This window comes from Antechinus flavipes, chromosome 3 (genome assembly GCF_016432865.1).
Source record: "Antechinus flavipes isolate AdamAnt ecotype Samford, QLD, Australia chromosome 3, AdamAnt_v2, whole genome shotgun sequence".
Taxonomy (NCBI): domain Eukaryota; kingdom Metazoa; phylum Chordata; class Mammalia; order Dasyuromorphia; family Dasyuridae; genus Antechinus; species Antechinus flavipes.
In genome coordinates this window covers 314,394,428-314,409,901 of record NC_067400.1, presented here as the reverse complement: position 1 = coordinate 314,409,901, position 15,474 = coordinate 314,394,428, and the positions used below count along the sequence as shown (strand labels likewise).

At 34.3% G+C, this 15,474-nt stretch overlaps 1 protein-coding gene across 4 annotated transcripts in view; it reads right to left on the bottom strand.

Moving 5' to 3' along the window:
• CFAP91 (cilia and flagella associated protein 91) overlaps positions 1-15,189 on the bottom strand; it is a 69,135-nt gene extending 53,946 nt beyond the window's left edge. For 3 of the 4 annotated variants that reach the window (XM_051985349.1, XM_051985348.1, XM_051985350.1), the window contains exon 1: positions 14,833-15,189. In XM_051985349.1, coding sequence (XP_051841309.1) covers positions 14,833-14,944 — 112 coding nt within the window. In that variant the 5' untranslated portion in view covers positions 14,945-15,189. The remainder of the gene's footprint in view (positions 1-14,832) is intronic. The other variant, XM_051985351.1, reaches the window with a different exon arrangement.
• Between the last annotated feature and the right edge of the window lie 285 nt (positions 15,190-15,474).

Genomic DNA, 15,474 nt, shown 5'->3' with positions numbered 1-15,474 from the left:
CTATTCATGAGCTAAGGAAAAAATGTCAAAACAACATAATTTCTCAGTTAGAGAATGAAATAGAAAACCTACAAGAATGCCCAATACTAAAGCAGGTCAAATCCTCATTACTCAATAATCAAAAAACAGCTACATACAAATTTGTATTCCAAAACCAGCTTTAAAAAGTAATGAAAATGGAAAACTTATAACAGGTTCCCAACTTTCCCTTCTTTAACATCAGAAACCCTACACACATACACAAACTAAGTTGCATTTCTTTGGAGGTTATATAGCCTAGGAAGCGCCAAGTATCCAAGAAGAGTCATGGATGCCCACTCTGCCCATGTGCAAATAAAAGAGTAATGAGTAATTTTTCCTCAAAAGATCAGGGTAAAGTATAAGCCTAATCCTTATATTTAATTCAGAAATTTTTATGAATACTCATTTTGTGCTTAGGAACAATCAAAAAACATTTATTAAGCGCCTACCATGTGCCAGGCAATGTATTAAGTGCTGGGGACACAAAAGGAGTCAAAACACAGTCCCTGCCTTCAAGGGCTTACAATCTAACAGAAGAGACATTTGACAAATACATAAAAAATAAGCTATATGCAGGATAAGTGAGACATAATTAACAGGGAATTAACTACATTTGAGAGATCTTGGAGATTTCCAGTAAAAGATTATATTTTAGTTGGAATTTAAAGGAACTCAAGTCAGTAGTTGGAACAGAGAAAATGTTAGAGCTCAATGGGAGACAGAGAGAATACCTAGAGCTCAGAAAGAGTGATTTGGTATAATATCTAAAGTAGAAATTAATCCTTTACACATCTATAGAAAAATTTATTAGGATTAATAATAGTTTATATTTACACAACACCTTATGGTTACAAAGCATCCTTTCTATCATGAAATCACTACAAATTCAATCATTCACAAGACAACCAAGAATTTAAAACAGTCTCTGAGCAGTTGAAAGGTAATAAAACATAAGCAATAATAAAGCTCATTAATTTTATTCATAGGAAAACTCATCAAGTTTTCACAGAGAACCTACTCTTATTTTATGCACATTGCAAAAAAAATCTAGTTTATCAGATTATACTAGCAAATTAGAAACATCAAATTAGGGAAAAGTGTGGTAAGTGTAATCTGACTAGAAACTGATACTGAATCAGTAAGGAAAAGGGACAGGTTTGCAAGAGGAGAAAGAAAAAAACAACAATGAAAAACAGATATGAGAACCCAAAAAGTACAGCCACATTAGGACCATTAGGTGTGGGAGGAATAACCTTATATTTAACAACCAGAGTGTATTTCTGTTATAACTCAATCAAGTAAGACTATATTGCATTCCTCATTTGCTATTTCAGAGACAGAAGTATATAAACCTAATTTTAGAAAGATTTCCATCAAAGCTTAGAACATTAAGTAGGTACTTCATAAATGCTTATGGACTGAGAGGTGTTTTTTGGTGAGTTCTCCATGTGCAAAATAACTCACATTTTGATACTGAACATGTATTTTGAACATTTTACTGCTGCTGTGGTTCCCATTTAAGTGGGGGTAATGTCATTTAAGTAGTCTCCATCTTCACACACACACACACACACACACACACACACACAACCTTGAAAGGCCAAGTCTTCTTCAAAGTTCACTGACTTGACTGGTCAATATTATTCTTAAAAAAGCATTTATTCCAAAATATTGCACGAAATGATTCAAAAAACAGGCCAGTGTTAAAATACTTCTCTAGCCTAATTTAGCAGCACTTTAAGAATAGTCTAGTGAAGAAGTTCAAAATAGAGATCACTGAATTAAATAGTACCTGCCCTTAAAAAGCAATTGATCTGAAGTTAACCGAACCTCTGGAGACTGAGCAGCGTTTGGACTAATTGGGAGCAGGAATCCGAGCACAGGATCATTTGAGAGTTCATCAAAAGCCCAAGTGCAATAAAAACCACTTTACCCAATGACATTAGTGATATCTGATAGGTCTGTTAGGATGCATCCTTATTATATTACTATAACCTAACCTTTTATTAACAAATATGGAATGCCACCTAAGTGGTATCATCATGTGAACATCACCAATGTATATGTAGATTATACACACACATATGTATATATGAGTAACACAGCAAAAGCAAAGAAAGAACAGCATATGCATTTAATGATATCCATGCAATTAAAAGAGAACTGGGGAAGGTACCCAAAATGTTAGGTAGACCTTCTATGAAAGATCCATGGAAGAACATGAACTTAATTGTACAAGATTGGAAGACATGAAGTTGTTTTGATGTGCATCAATGAAGAGTATATTGAGAAAATCAAATTGATTTTGTCTCCATTTTTTGTAATCGATTCTATACATTTTGTGTACTATCTAAATCATGTTTCTTTGTCTTTAAATTCAGAAGTTCAATATATTTTAACATATTTAACATGTATTGGATTACTCGCCATCTAAGAGAGGGGGTGAGGGGAAGGAGGGGAAAATTTGGAACACAAGGTTTTGCAAGGGTCATTGTTGAAAAATTACCCATGTATATATTTTGTAAATAAAAAGCTTTAATTAAAAAAATTTTTCAAAGCAAAAAAAAAAAATCATTAAGTTCATAAATTCAGAAGCTCAGTCATCATCTCAGAGCTAAAATTTCTCACAAATCACCTTTATTACAAGAAATATGTTATCTCTATACATCTTACTGCCCATGCACAGAGAAACTTGATATCTTAGTAACAAGTCTTACAAGATGCAGATATCAGAAAGTCTGTTATCTCTATTCCACTAACAAACCCTGTAGGTTACAAGATGGGATCCACAAATCAATTAGTGTTCCATAAGAACAAAAAGGGGTTTCTGATTTCTAGCCTATCATGATGTCCCCACATCTAAAATGCTACCAAATCACATTTTCTTTAGGCTTTGTAAGCAATCATAGCTTGTTTCCTGACAGAGAAAGTCTATCTGTGAAGTCTCTCTACTTCCCAGAAAAACAAAAAACAAACTACAAAAAGGCTAGCTCACCTATCTCAAGTTCTTTTAGTTATTGTTATTATTTGTCCTTTGTGCTGGAAGAGGACCATGACAATCAGGGAGATTATGCAATGACATGCAACTTAACTTAAGTGAAGGAGGGATGTGGATTTGTTTGCTAAGGAGCTAAGGGACTCCTTTTACTGGTAATTGCCAGTTTTATCAATAAATTGAAAGAAGCTCAAAACTTTGTTCCTCAGTTTATCTTAATTTTAATTATAACAAATGTCAACCACAAAGGCAATAGGGAAGGAGAGCTGGTCCTTGAAGCATTTTCCTAGAGAAATCCTTGAGTGTTCCAGGGAAATTTTACCCTGCAGAATTTTTTCAAAGGAGATAGCACCAAATACTTGACTAACCCCTCAGTCTCAACTCAATGAAAGACTCCATGTTGTTGGAGAAGTTGTAACTATTTATCTGTCTTGATGTACTATCTAAAAAGTGTGAGTACTTGATAATAATTAGTAATATAAAACTTAGGAAATCCCCCTAGTCAATACTGAATTTCAGGAAAATTTTTTCTCCTTGAAGGAGGCTCCCCATTCAAGTTGTTAGGGAAACTGAATTCTTGAGGAATTTTCTTCTTCAAAGAGGGCTCCTGGTTCATCCCAGGAGAGATAATAATGGGCAATTCTCATTTTAAAAGGGGTTGAAGAAGACAGGAATAATATAACTGTGTGCCTCTCAAATTTGGCCAGAAACAAGACTTTTACTTGTACAACCTGATTTTTACATGTTTTTATATCATGTTATCTGTGTTTGTTATTCAATCTATTTTTAAAATTAGACCTAATCAACCAAAAACTTTTTATCTTCAGAAAAAAATATTTTTTCTCTCTTTTAACTTTGGCCAAGTTAGAACACAGACAAAAGACAGATAAGAAAGAATCTTCATTCTCAGAGTGCAAAAAAATTTGGCATTGTAAAGTGATTAGTGATTTATCAGAAACTAAAATGCAATTTCTGTGCTGTGAATTTCTAAAATGTGGTTTGAATGTTTTTATAAATGCTAAAATGTTTTATTAAGTTTTGCGGTAACTCTATAGAAATTAAGGACAAATGAAAATAGAACTGTCAGTTACAAAGAAACAACACTTGGATCCTTTTATCACTCTATCCCTGAAAAGTAATAGATTTATTGCTTTAGTGTAAGTAAGAAGATAATTTCACTGATTAGAGAAAAGAGAACTGAAGTTGCTTTGAAAGTAAACTTCCAAAGTGAAAAAAAAAAGGGGGGGGGGAGGTTTCTCAGTTTAAATCTGGTACTTAAGAACTGTCCATTATTAAAACTTTCCTGGTACACAGAATGAAAAAAATTTGTTTAAATTGGGGAACAGCCAAAGGATGAGCAAAATTTTATTTAGAAAAATGCTTTGTGTTATTTCTGCGAATAATAGAAAAACACTAAATTGTTATTTGGCTAGATAAGGTTTTGTAAGCTATAAAATAGGGTTGCAGGACTTAGATCCATTCTCTTGTGCCTCACCAGCAAAGATAAGTCACTGTAGGCTTCCTGCTTTGTAGTCTATGTTCAGTCTGTTGAAAAGGGATCAGCCCCTTTTAAACCCAATGCAGACCAAGGTGTTTAAACTATACAGACCTATCAGATGTCTAGGCAGCACCATTTCTGCCACCCTCTCAATTTCCACTTAAGGAAAACTTTTGAGGTAGCATAATTAGAATTTAAATAAGACCATGCATTTGTAATCTCTTAAAAACCCAATGGCAACAATAATGCAATTGACTGAGGTGATATTAAAAAAAAAAAAATCTGTGCTAAATTATAAAGAAGAAATTCAATGAGATGAAAAATGGTTTGATAGATTGGGATATGAAAAGAGTGGTGTTGAATAAGAATGGGAAAACAGAACAAGAGCTGTTCTGTTTTAAAGAGCTTTAATCAAAGTCTCCTGGAGGGCTACACAGAGAAATAAGAAGTGAGAAAGCTTAAGCAAATAGGGTTTGAAAGTAAAGGAATCTGAAGTTTTGCAAAAAAAGAGGTTTGAAAGAATTTTTTGATCTTGGGATGCAGCATGAAATTTTCATATTACAAAATAGAGGAATAGGAATGTATGACTGCCATATAAAACCTCACCCTATCTCTTACCCAAGGTTAAAACTCAATAGCTTTAGGGACAGGTGAGAGAATAGGGGCTAGATTGTGAACCCAAAAGGAACAGGTTTGGGAGGCTAATTAAAAGGAAATAAAGAAGAGGTGGGATTATCAGAACAAATAACTGATAACAAGGAGCTCTAAATTTTGTAGTATTGTCACAACTAATGACCCTTAGGGAAATATTTTTTGAAGTTTTAAAAAGTGATTAAAAACCCAGATTTTATCTGGACAAAATTCTGTCCTAAAACTAAATAGAATAATTGTGGTAAATTAGAACCTAATTCAAATTACATTTACTATTTGGCATTAAGATGATCATGGCTCAAAAAAACCAAAGTTAAAACCTGCTCTTGAAAATTTGTTAGCAATGTGACTGACCTTAGGCAATGCTACCTTACTTCGGTTTAAGGCTGTTAAGGCTTCAATGGACTCCATAAACCAACTCAATAAACCAATCAGCATTCCTTAACGATAAGATAGGGGTTCCATATTCCTGATTTCTAGCCAACCATGTTGACCCCCACATCTACAATGCTATCAATCATATTGTTTCTTTAGACTTTATAACCAATCATAGATCATTTCCTTCTTGTGAAGTTCTATTCTCCATTCAATGCTTCCCTCAAGTGAGCACTAGTAGCTTGCCTCAACCTCATGGACTTTTAGCTTGATGAGGAGCTGAGAGACTCCTTTTATTGGTAACTGCTAGCCTTAACAAATTGAATGTGTTCAGAACTTTATGCCTCAGTCTAGCTTAATTTTGATCACAACAGTAATAATATCAATGAAATAATGATTGATCAAGTGTGTTCATGTCTATTTGTGTGTGTATTCTTTTCAAATCCCTTAATACATTCATTCGAGTTCTGAGTTGATTACACTTAAGATCAGATAAACTTCAACTGCCAAATTGTCTAATTTCCATAAACAGCATGTTTACTAGGGCATCTGGCCATACATTTTACATTCAGAAGCCCCAAATAAGTAGCATTTTTAGACTGAAGAGAAAAGCAAATTGTTGTTCATTTTGTAAATATGAGAATTTATATTCATATATGCAGTATTTGGGAAAATGTTGCTATAGGAATGTATGTTGTTCATTGTATCCAACTCTTGATGACCCCATTTGGGTTTTTCTTGGCAAAAATACTAAAGTGTTTTGCCATTTCCTTCTCCAGCTTATTTTACAAATGAGGAAACTGAGGCAAACAGGTTTAAATGACTTGCTGAGGATCACACAGCTAGTAAGTATATAAAGCCACATTTGAACTCAGGTCCTCCTGACTTCAGGACATAATGTATAGTTATATATTAACCCAAAATATTTCCTTACACTACAATCCTCACCTTCTTGGGGGTGAGAATGTCTTTACCTAGAATCAAACAAATGATTTAAGGTAAAAGGTAGGGGAGAGAAATGTAACTACAATAGTTTCAAGTATAGGGGTCATGAATCTTCCTCATATAGTCTCCAATCACACCACATCCTTCTCAAGAAATGGCTTAGGACCAGAAATGGCATTGAAAGCTGCAGGCCAAGACAATAAATAGCACTCCCTTCCACAGTGTCCTATATATGTAGTCATTTAATTTGGCCTTAAATTCTTTAAATAATGGGGAATTAATAAGTCTAGAAGGAAGTCAATTCCATTTTTTAACTAGTCTAAGTATAAAGAAACTTATTATACTGTACCAAAATCTATCTCCTTGTAACATTCCTAATTTTGCCCTCTGAATTTTGTAGAATAGTTCTAACCCATCTTCTACATAACAACCCTTCAAATATTTGAATACACTTATAATGTCTACGAAGTCACCTCTTTTTAATTTTTTTTAATTTTGAGTTACAGATTCTATCCCTTTCTCCCTACATCCCCCCCCAATGAAAAGACTCATGTGAAACAGTGCAAAACATTTCCATAAAAATCATGATGCAAAAGAAAACATAGATCATCTCCCATCCACCCCACCAAAAAATCCCACAAGAAAAAAAGTATGTTTCAGCTGGTATTCAGACACAATTAATTCTTTCTCTTGAGTATGGATAACATTTTTCATCATAAGTCCTTCAGAGTAGTCTTGAATCATTGTATTCCTGAGAATAGCAAAGTCATTCATAACTGATCATCCCATAAATTTGCAATTACTATGTTCATAGTACATTTCACTTTGCTTAAGCTTATGAAGGACTTTCCAGGTTTTTCTAATAATATTCTACTCAACATTTCTTATAGAACAATAATATTCCTTCATAATTCCAATAACAATTTATACAGTCATTCCCCAAATGATGGGCATCCTCTCAATTTCCAATTCTTTGCCCTGAGATAAAAACTGTCATAAATATGTTTATATATATAGGTTCTTTTCATTTTGTTTTTAACTCTTTTGAGATTCATGCCTAGTAGTGGTATTGTTAGGTCAAAGGATATGCATGCAAATCATCTTTTTTAAAAATTAAGTTATCTTTAGTTTTTTAAATTGTTCTTCAAATTACTGTTTATAGAACCCTTCATCATCTTGATCATACTCCTCTGTATGCAGATCTGTCAATACTCCATGATCATATTACTACTATATGTGATCTGACCAAAGAGAAAGTAAAGTAGATTGGAGACCTCTGCCTTTAGACAGCTTGCATTCAAATAACATTTTGTAGTACGAGTTTGAAAATTATTATTATTATTATTATTATTTTTTGCTGAGGCAATTAGAGTTAAGTGACTTGCCCAGGGTCACACATCTAGGAAGTGTTAAGTGTCTGAGACCAGATTTGAACTTAGGTCTTCTCCTTCAGGGCTGGTTCTCTATCCATTGCACCACCTAGCTGCCCCAATTATTTTTTATAGAATGTATTTTTCATATCTACCAGGAAAGGGATATATTGGATTCAGTTTTCAGTAATAAGTGTAAAATAGTGCAGTACAAAATCCACAATTAAATTCTAGTGAGACAGAGACAAAAGAAAAAACTGACACAAACCAATTTTATGTGGTCATTCAACTCAAGGCAAAGAAATTATAAAATTTTGGCTTTATTAAAAAAATTAAAAGGACTAAAGTAATAAGATATTGTAACATTCTTTTGAGAACCCCAGGAAAAATGTCAGAGAGATCAAAAAAGACTAAACGTTTGAACAACCATGTGAATAACTATTAAGTATCTACATATAAAATATGTATAAAAAGGTCCACCAGTCCCTTCCTCCAGGAATTTGAGATGCATTTACAAATACGAAATATGTAAATATGAAAAAATAACTTTAATACAAGGCAGCATCTAATAAGTGCCTAATGAGTAGTCCAAGCCACCAAATTCGTGACAAAGGAATTCGAAGGAAAGAAATCTAATTGTAGTGATCACATGCATGGAAATATTACATAGTCCCACAAAGCAAGAGACATGTTTGTGGATGGAGAAAAAAATATAAATTTTAAAAGTAGAATAATTGTTAAGGAAAGTAGGAAACTATAGCAGATCAAGTGATAATAAAATGCTACCTAAGCAAAAACAAAGACAAAAAACTGAGAAACATCTTAACAATACTCTCAATAACTAAAGGTGTGTTGTGTCAGTTAGTGATGCAATAAGAAGATGATTACTGTACAAAGGATAAGATTTTTAAAAAATAAGAAATAGAGAGAAAAAGAGCCAACTGTATTAAATGAATTCAAATTGAATCCTGAAATTCTAGAGATGTTATTAAGTTCTTCTGGGTTGTAAAATAGTGATCAGAATAAATTGCAGGAAAAACTCCCAACTATATGAAAGTAAGAAAAAAAGAGGAAGTCAAGCATCAATGTGGGCATATATACAAGAAAGCATTGGTAATATTAGCTACTCTGCCCCTTTTATAATTAAGAATGTTATCTCTAAGCTTCTGGTGCTCTTTAAGACTTCAAAGAGGCAGTATAGTGAAGTTGGTGCTATTAAGAGTTAGAAGACCTGGAAATGGACATTCAACTCTGCCAATTATTAATTATATATCTGCAACAAGTCACTTAATACTCCTTAATGTCAGTTGCCTAATTGGCAAAATGGCAATAATATATACTCTAATTTACAGGGCTGTATTGAAGAAAAAGATTTTGTAAATCTTTATGCCTGCCTATGCACATCCAGCAGCCCAAAGACAATAAGGGGACTAAGAATCTGGTGAGAAAGAGATTACAGGGGACCCTTATACTGGCACTGGGCACAAAACAGGGTACTGTTTTGCCAATCTATTGGCCTAATACAGTTCCAGGCCACATTCTAGTTCAGAGAGGAGCACTTATAATCTCACAAGTGTGGTCCCTTCCTGGACAAAGACTAGGAGATTAGTGACCATACTCCTCAGACAACACCTGCTTAGAGGTACAAACATTTACAGATTCCCAGATCTAGCTGTAAAAATAGCACCAGCTCAAAAAAGCCTGAAACGTAGAACAATTCCCCCACTACCAAGTGAATAATGCCCAACTTTAACAAAGTCCGAAGTCAAGAAATAAGTTGGGAAAATGAGAAAAAATAAAAAGTACTTGAATAAAGGTAATAAGAAGATCAAGACACAATCTCAGAAGACAAAAATGTGGGAAAAAAACCTTACAAGCAAAGTCTCAAAAAAAAAATTTGCAAACTGGACATAAGCCCAACAAAAATTCCTGAAAAAGCGAGAGAGAGAGAGAGAGAGAGAGAGAGAGAGAGAGAGAGAGAGAGAGAGAGAGAGAAATGGTAGAGGAAAAGTCAAGAAAAAATTAATAAGAAGCAAAGTGGCACAATGGATAGGGCACTGGCCCTGAAGTCAGGAGAAATCCTGAGTTCAAATCTGACCCCACACTTAACTTATGACCCTAAGCAAATTAACCAAATTTTGAAAGCCTTCTAAAAGAAAAAGAAAAGAGAATAATGGAAGAAAATTATGGTAAAAGCTTGGTAAGAAGTATAACCAAAACTGAAGAAAATAAGGCCTTAAAAAAGCAGAATAGGGCAAATGGCAAAAGAAGTACCAGACTTTACTGAAGAAAATAATTCCTTAAAAATCATAATGAGATAAGTGGAAGCTAATGATAATTTGAGATATCAAGAAACAATAAACAAAGTAAAAAGAATGAAATATTAGAAGATGACATATCTCATTAGAAAAAACAACTGATCTATAAAACAGATTGAGAAGAGACAATTTAAGAATAATTCAGCTTTCTAAAAACCATGATTTAAAAGAAGAGCCTAAACATTATATTTCAAGAAATTATCAAGAAAAACTGCCTAGATACCCTTTGATCCAGCAATACCAATACTAGGTCTGTATCCCAGAGATATCACAGAAAATGGAAAAGGACTGACATGTACAAAAATATTTATAGCAACTTTGTATGGTGGCAAAGAATTGGAAATTGAAGGGATGCCCATCAATTAGGGAATAGCTGAAGAAGTTGTAATATATGAACGTGATGGAATATTATTATGCTATAAGAAATGATGAGGTGGATTTCAGAAAAACCTGGAAAGACTTACATGAGTGAAATGAGCAGAACCAGAAGAACACAGTACTCAGTAATAGTATCAACTATGATTGACTTAGCTCTTCTCAGCAATACAACAATCTGAGACAATTCCAAAAGACTCATGGTAGAAAAATGCTATTCACATCCAGAGAAAGGATTATGGAGAAAGATTAAGGAAGAAAGAAAGAAAGAAAGAAAGAAAGAAAGAAAGAAAGAAAGAAAGAAAGAAAGAAAGAAAGAAAGAAAGAAAGAAAAGAAGGAAGAAAGAAAGAATGAAAGAAAGGAGGGAGGGAGGGAGGAAGGAAGGAAAAAAGAAAGAAAGAAGGGAGGGAGGGAGGAAGGAAGGAAGAAAGAAAGAAAGAAAGAAAGAAAGAAAGAAAGAAAGAAAGAAAGAAAGAAAGAAAGAAAGAAAGAAAGAAAGAAAGAAAGAAAGAAAGAAAGAAAGAAAGAATATTATAGCGAGATTCTAGGGCTCCCAGTTCAAGGAGAAAATACTACAAGTAATCAAAAAGAAAGAAATTAAATATGCAGCAACAATCAATACCACAATAAAATTCAGCAACCACCACTATTATAAACGAGCAGAGGACTCAGATATATTCTGGAAGGCAAAGAAATCAGGATTATAACCAATAATATCCTATCTCCTAAAATTAAATATAATTCTATGGAGGGGGGAATATACATTTAATGAAATAGAAGACTTTCAAGTCTAATGAAAAGACTAGAGCTGAATAAAAATCTGATATTCAAACACAAGACTAAAAAAAGCATAAAAAATAGAAACACAAATGAGAACTCATAAAGGACAGTTAAATTATTTACATTTCTGTAGGGAAAGATGATTCATGTAATGCCTAAGAATTTTTGTCAATATTAGGGCAATTAGAGGGAGTATACCCAGACAAGAGTGTTAGTCTATATATTGGGATAATCTCACACACAAAAAAAGAATGGAAGGGTAAGAAAGCAGAATGCACTGGGAGAAGAAGGAATGGGAAAGACTGGAAAAAATTATCTAATAAAAGAGGTACACAGGGGAAAATGTAAGGGAGGGACAGGAAATGTCATCTGAACTGATTAAAAGATGGAATAATACACACACACACACACACGCATGCACGCACGCACGCAAGCACACACAGACACACATAGACACACACCCAGAGTTGGGTTTAGAAATTCATCTTATTCACTATGGAAGTAGAAGACTAAAAGGCTAAGAGAAGGGGTAGAAGAGATAGCAAAAGGGAGGGAAGATCAAGGGAAGCAGTGATCAAAAGCAAAACATATTTTTGAGGAAGAGTCAGGTTAAAAGAAAAAAGAAAAGGATAAATAAAAGAATAGGATAGAGGAAATTAATCATAACTGTGAATGTAAATGGGATAAAATCACCCATAAAATGAAAGACAGCAGAATGGATTGGAAACTAGAATCCAACAATATGTTGTTTACAAGAAATAAACTTGAAACAAAGACACAGAGTTAAAATAAAAGGCTAGAACAGAATCTATTATGCTTCAATTGAAGTAAAAAAAAAAAAAGGTGAAGTGTGGCAATCATGATTTTAGATAAAACAAAAGTAAAAATAGATCTAATTAAAAGGTATTCAGAGAAATTACATTTTCTCTAACAAAAGACACTATAGACAATGAAGTAATATCAATACAAACATATATGCATCATAAGGCATAATATTCAAATTCTTGAAGAAAAAGTTAAATGAATTATTAGAGTAAATAGTTAGCAAACTACACTAATCATGATTTTTGATAAAGCAAAAGCAAAAATATACATAATTAAAAGACATTCAGAGAAATGATATTTTTTAAAAGGCACTATAGACATTGAAGTAATGTTAATACAAACATATGCAGCAAATGACATTATATTCAAATTCTTGAAGAAAAAGTTAAATGAATTACAAGAGTAAGTTACCCCCTCAGAGAGCTAATCAAAAAATAAATTTGAGAAGAATAAATAAGGAATATAAATAAAATTTTAGAAAAGTTAGTTATAATAGATCTCTGGAGAATAGTGAGAATAGAAAGGATTATACCTCTTCTCAACTGTACATGGCATCTTCACAAAAACTGGACATATATTAGGAAACCTAAAAATCTCACAAAAATGCAGAAAAGCAGAAACACTAAATGCATCCTTTTCAGACCATAATGTAATTAAAATTACGTTTTTAAAAGGGCACTGAAAGAATAGATTTTTTTTTTTTTAAATCATGAGAAACTAATTATACCCAAAAGAATGAATGGGTTGAAAAATAACTCACAGAAGGGGCAGCTAGTTGATGCAGTAAATAGAGTGCTGGCCCTGAAGTCAGGAGGACCTGAGTTCAAATCCAGCCTCAGACACTAGCTGTGTGATCCTGGACAAGTCACTTAATCCCAATTGCCTTAGCAAAAAATAAAAATCATAGAAAGAATAATTTCTTTTAGAATAATGAAAACATGAGACAACAGAGCAACATTTGTGGAGTGCAGCTAAAGCAGTCCATAGGAAAATTTAATATTTCTATACATTTACTTCATTAAAAGAGATAAATAGAACATTTCAGGATTTCAATTTGGGTGCAAATTAAGAATCCTCGATTAAATATCAAATTAAAAATCCTGAATATTGAAGAAAAAATAAAATTGAAAGTTTAAGAAAAAAAGACAAAGAAAAACAAAAAAATAGACAAAGTACTGGTTTTATGGGGGAAACAATAAAGTAAATAACCATTGGTTAAGTTGATTTTTTTTAAAACTACCAAATAATCAATATCAAAAATTAAAAGAGTGGATGTATAACCAATGAAAATGAAATTAAAGCAATTTCTAGGAGCATTTTTGCCCAATTATATGCCAATAAAATCTACAAATCAAAATAAAATGGATGAATATTCACATGAATATAAAGAGCCCACATTAACAGAACAGGAAATAGAATACTTAAATAATCCTATTTTTTTTAAAAAAAGAAATTTAATAAGCCATATATGAACTCCCTTAAAGAAAAAAAAAAAAAAAAAACTAGATGGATTCATAAGCAAATTCTACCAAACACTTAAAAAACAACAATTAATACCAATATTACATAAAGTATTTGGAAAAATAGGTGGAGTCCTACCAAATTTCTTCTAGAACACAAATAAAAGAGTTTTGATACCTAAAGAGAGTTAAAATAAAAAAAAGGAAACCATAGACCAATTTCCCTAATGAATAATGATGAAAAAAACAAACAAAATACTAGCAAAGCTATTATAACAATATATCAAATAAGTAATATACTATGAGAAAGTTGGATTTATACTAAGAATACAAATGTAGTTCAAAATTAGGAAAACTATAAGCATAATTAACCACATCAATAACCCTGACAAAATTATATGATTGTATCAACAAAATACAATATCCATTCCTATTAAAAACACAGAAATCATTTCTTAAAATGATAACTAGTACCTAAAATCACTTCCTGATCTTCATAGCAGTGAATACACCTTTTCATTGGGTCATCACTGGAGTGTGTGTGTGTGTGTGTGTGTGTGCATTTTTGAACATAGTTCTCAGTCAAAATCCAGCTTTCTGCAAGAAGTCTTTGCAGATTCCCCCTTAATGAAAGCCTTTCTTCTAATTATCTTGTTTGCATATTGTCTCTCCTATTAAAACAAAGGTTCCCGAAGAGCTGGGATCCCACTAGTCTTTTTGATTTTGTTAATCTCCCATTCTTCGTATCCCCCAAAGTTTTCTGGAGTACCTAGCACACCGAAAAGCAAAATAAATGCTTGAAGCCCCTCCCACCCCAGAGGAATTTTAGTTGCCTGAGGGAGGGGTCTTGTGTTGTTTTTGTCTTTGCAGCCACACACACAGTAAGCGCTTAATAAAGGTCGATTTCATTGAACAGAAGATGCCTCGACCCCAGGAGGGTCCCTGTGGTTCTAGCACTCGGAAGTCTGCAATCAAGAACGCGCTTGCGCAGTGAGGAGCGGATGGGGCGTAAGGCGAGGAGGGAGAGCACCCCAACTGCGCATCCCATCCCAAAGGCGCGCGATCCCGAATCTCCGAAACACCCTGTGCCTGCGCAGACACAACACTTAAATTTGGCTCTAACCAACACATGCCTTCTTTCTCACAACCGGAAGACAAAAGTTCCCGCCCACTTTGGGAGTTGGTGGGAGGCGGGAAGCGTGTGGGTCCCATCCTTACCGTACAGGTAATCATATAGTCGCCCACTGGCGACAGAGCTCCCGAGCCCTGTCCTCAGCCGGAACCGGGGACGCTGGGAAGGGGTTTGCTCGATGGTCACCGCTCGGCTCATGGTGGCAGCCTTTACGTCCAGTCAAGCCTGGCCAGCCTAGGCCTACAGATTGTTGGGCGGCGTCGCTAAGGCAACCGCCGCGCAGGCGCATCTGGGGGAAAGGCAAGGGAGGGGCCGGCCCGGAGGAGCCCGCCCATCTGCCGGCTCTTGCTCTACCTTCCCCGGGCGCGGTTAGAGCGCTCCGCGAAAAGGCAAGGTGGTTTGCAGATTAAATCCGGCAGTCCTTTTATGGAAAACCCGGAACCTTAAGGTAAAAATCGGTAGTTATTAATCGGAAAACCCTAACAAGTGCTCGAAGTTCTCTGATTTTACTCAGTGCACGGAAGTGTGAGGTCAGCTCTGCCGCGGACCTCGAGTCCACGCCGTGGCAAACACGCGGTCCCTGCAGGGTGCAGGATGGGGTCGGTTGTCTTGAAACTTGGAGGTTTTATTCATTTTATAAATGAGAAAACTGAGATCTAGGTAGGTCAACTAAGTGCCTGGCCCCATTCTCTCGGGCAGTAAAATGCTTTAACTGGAAATCCATGACT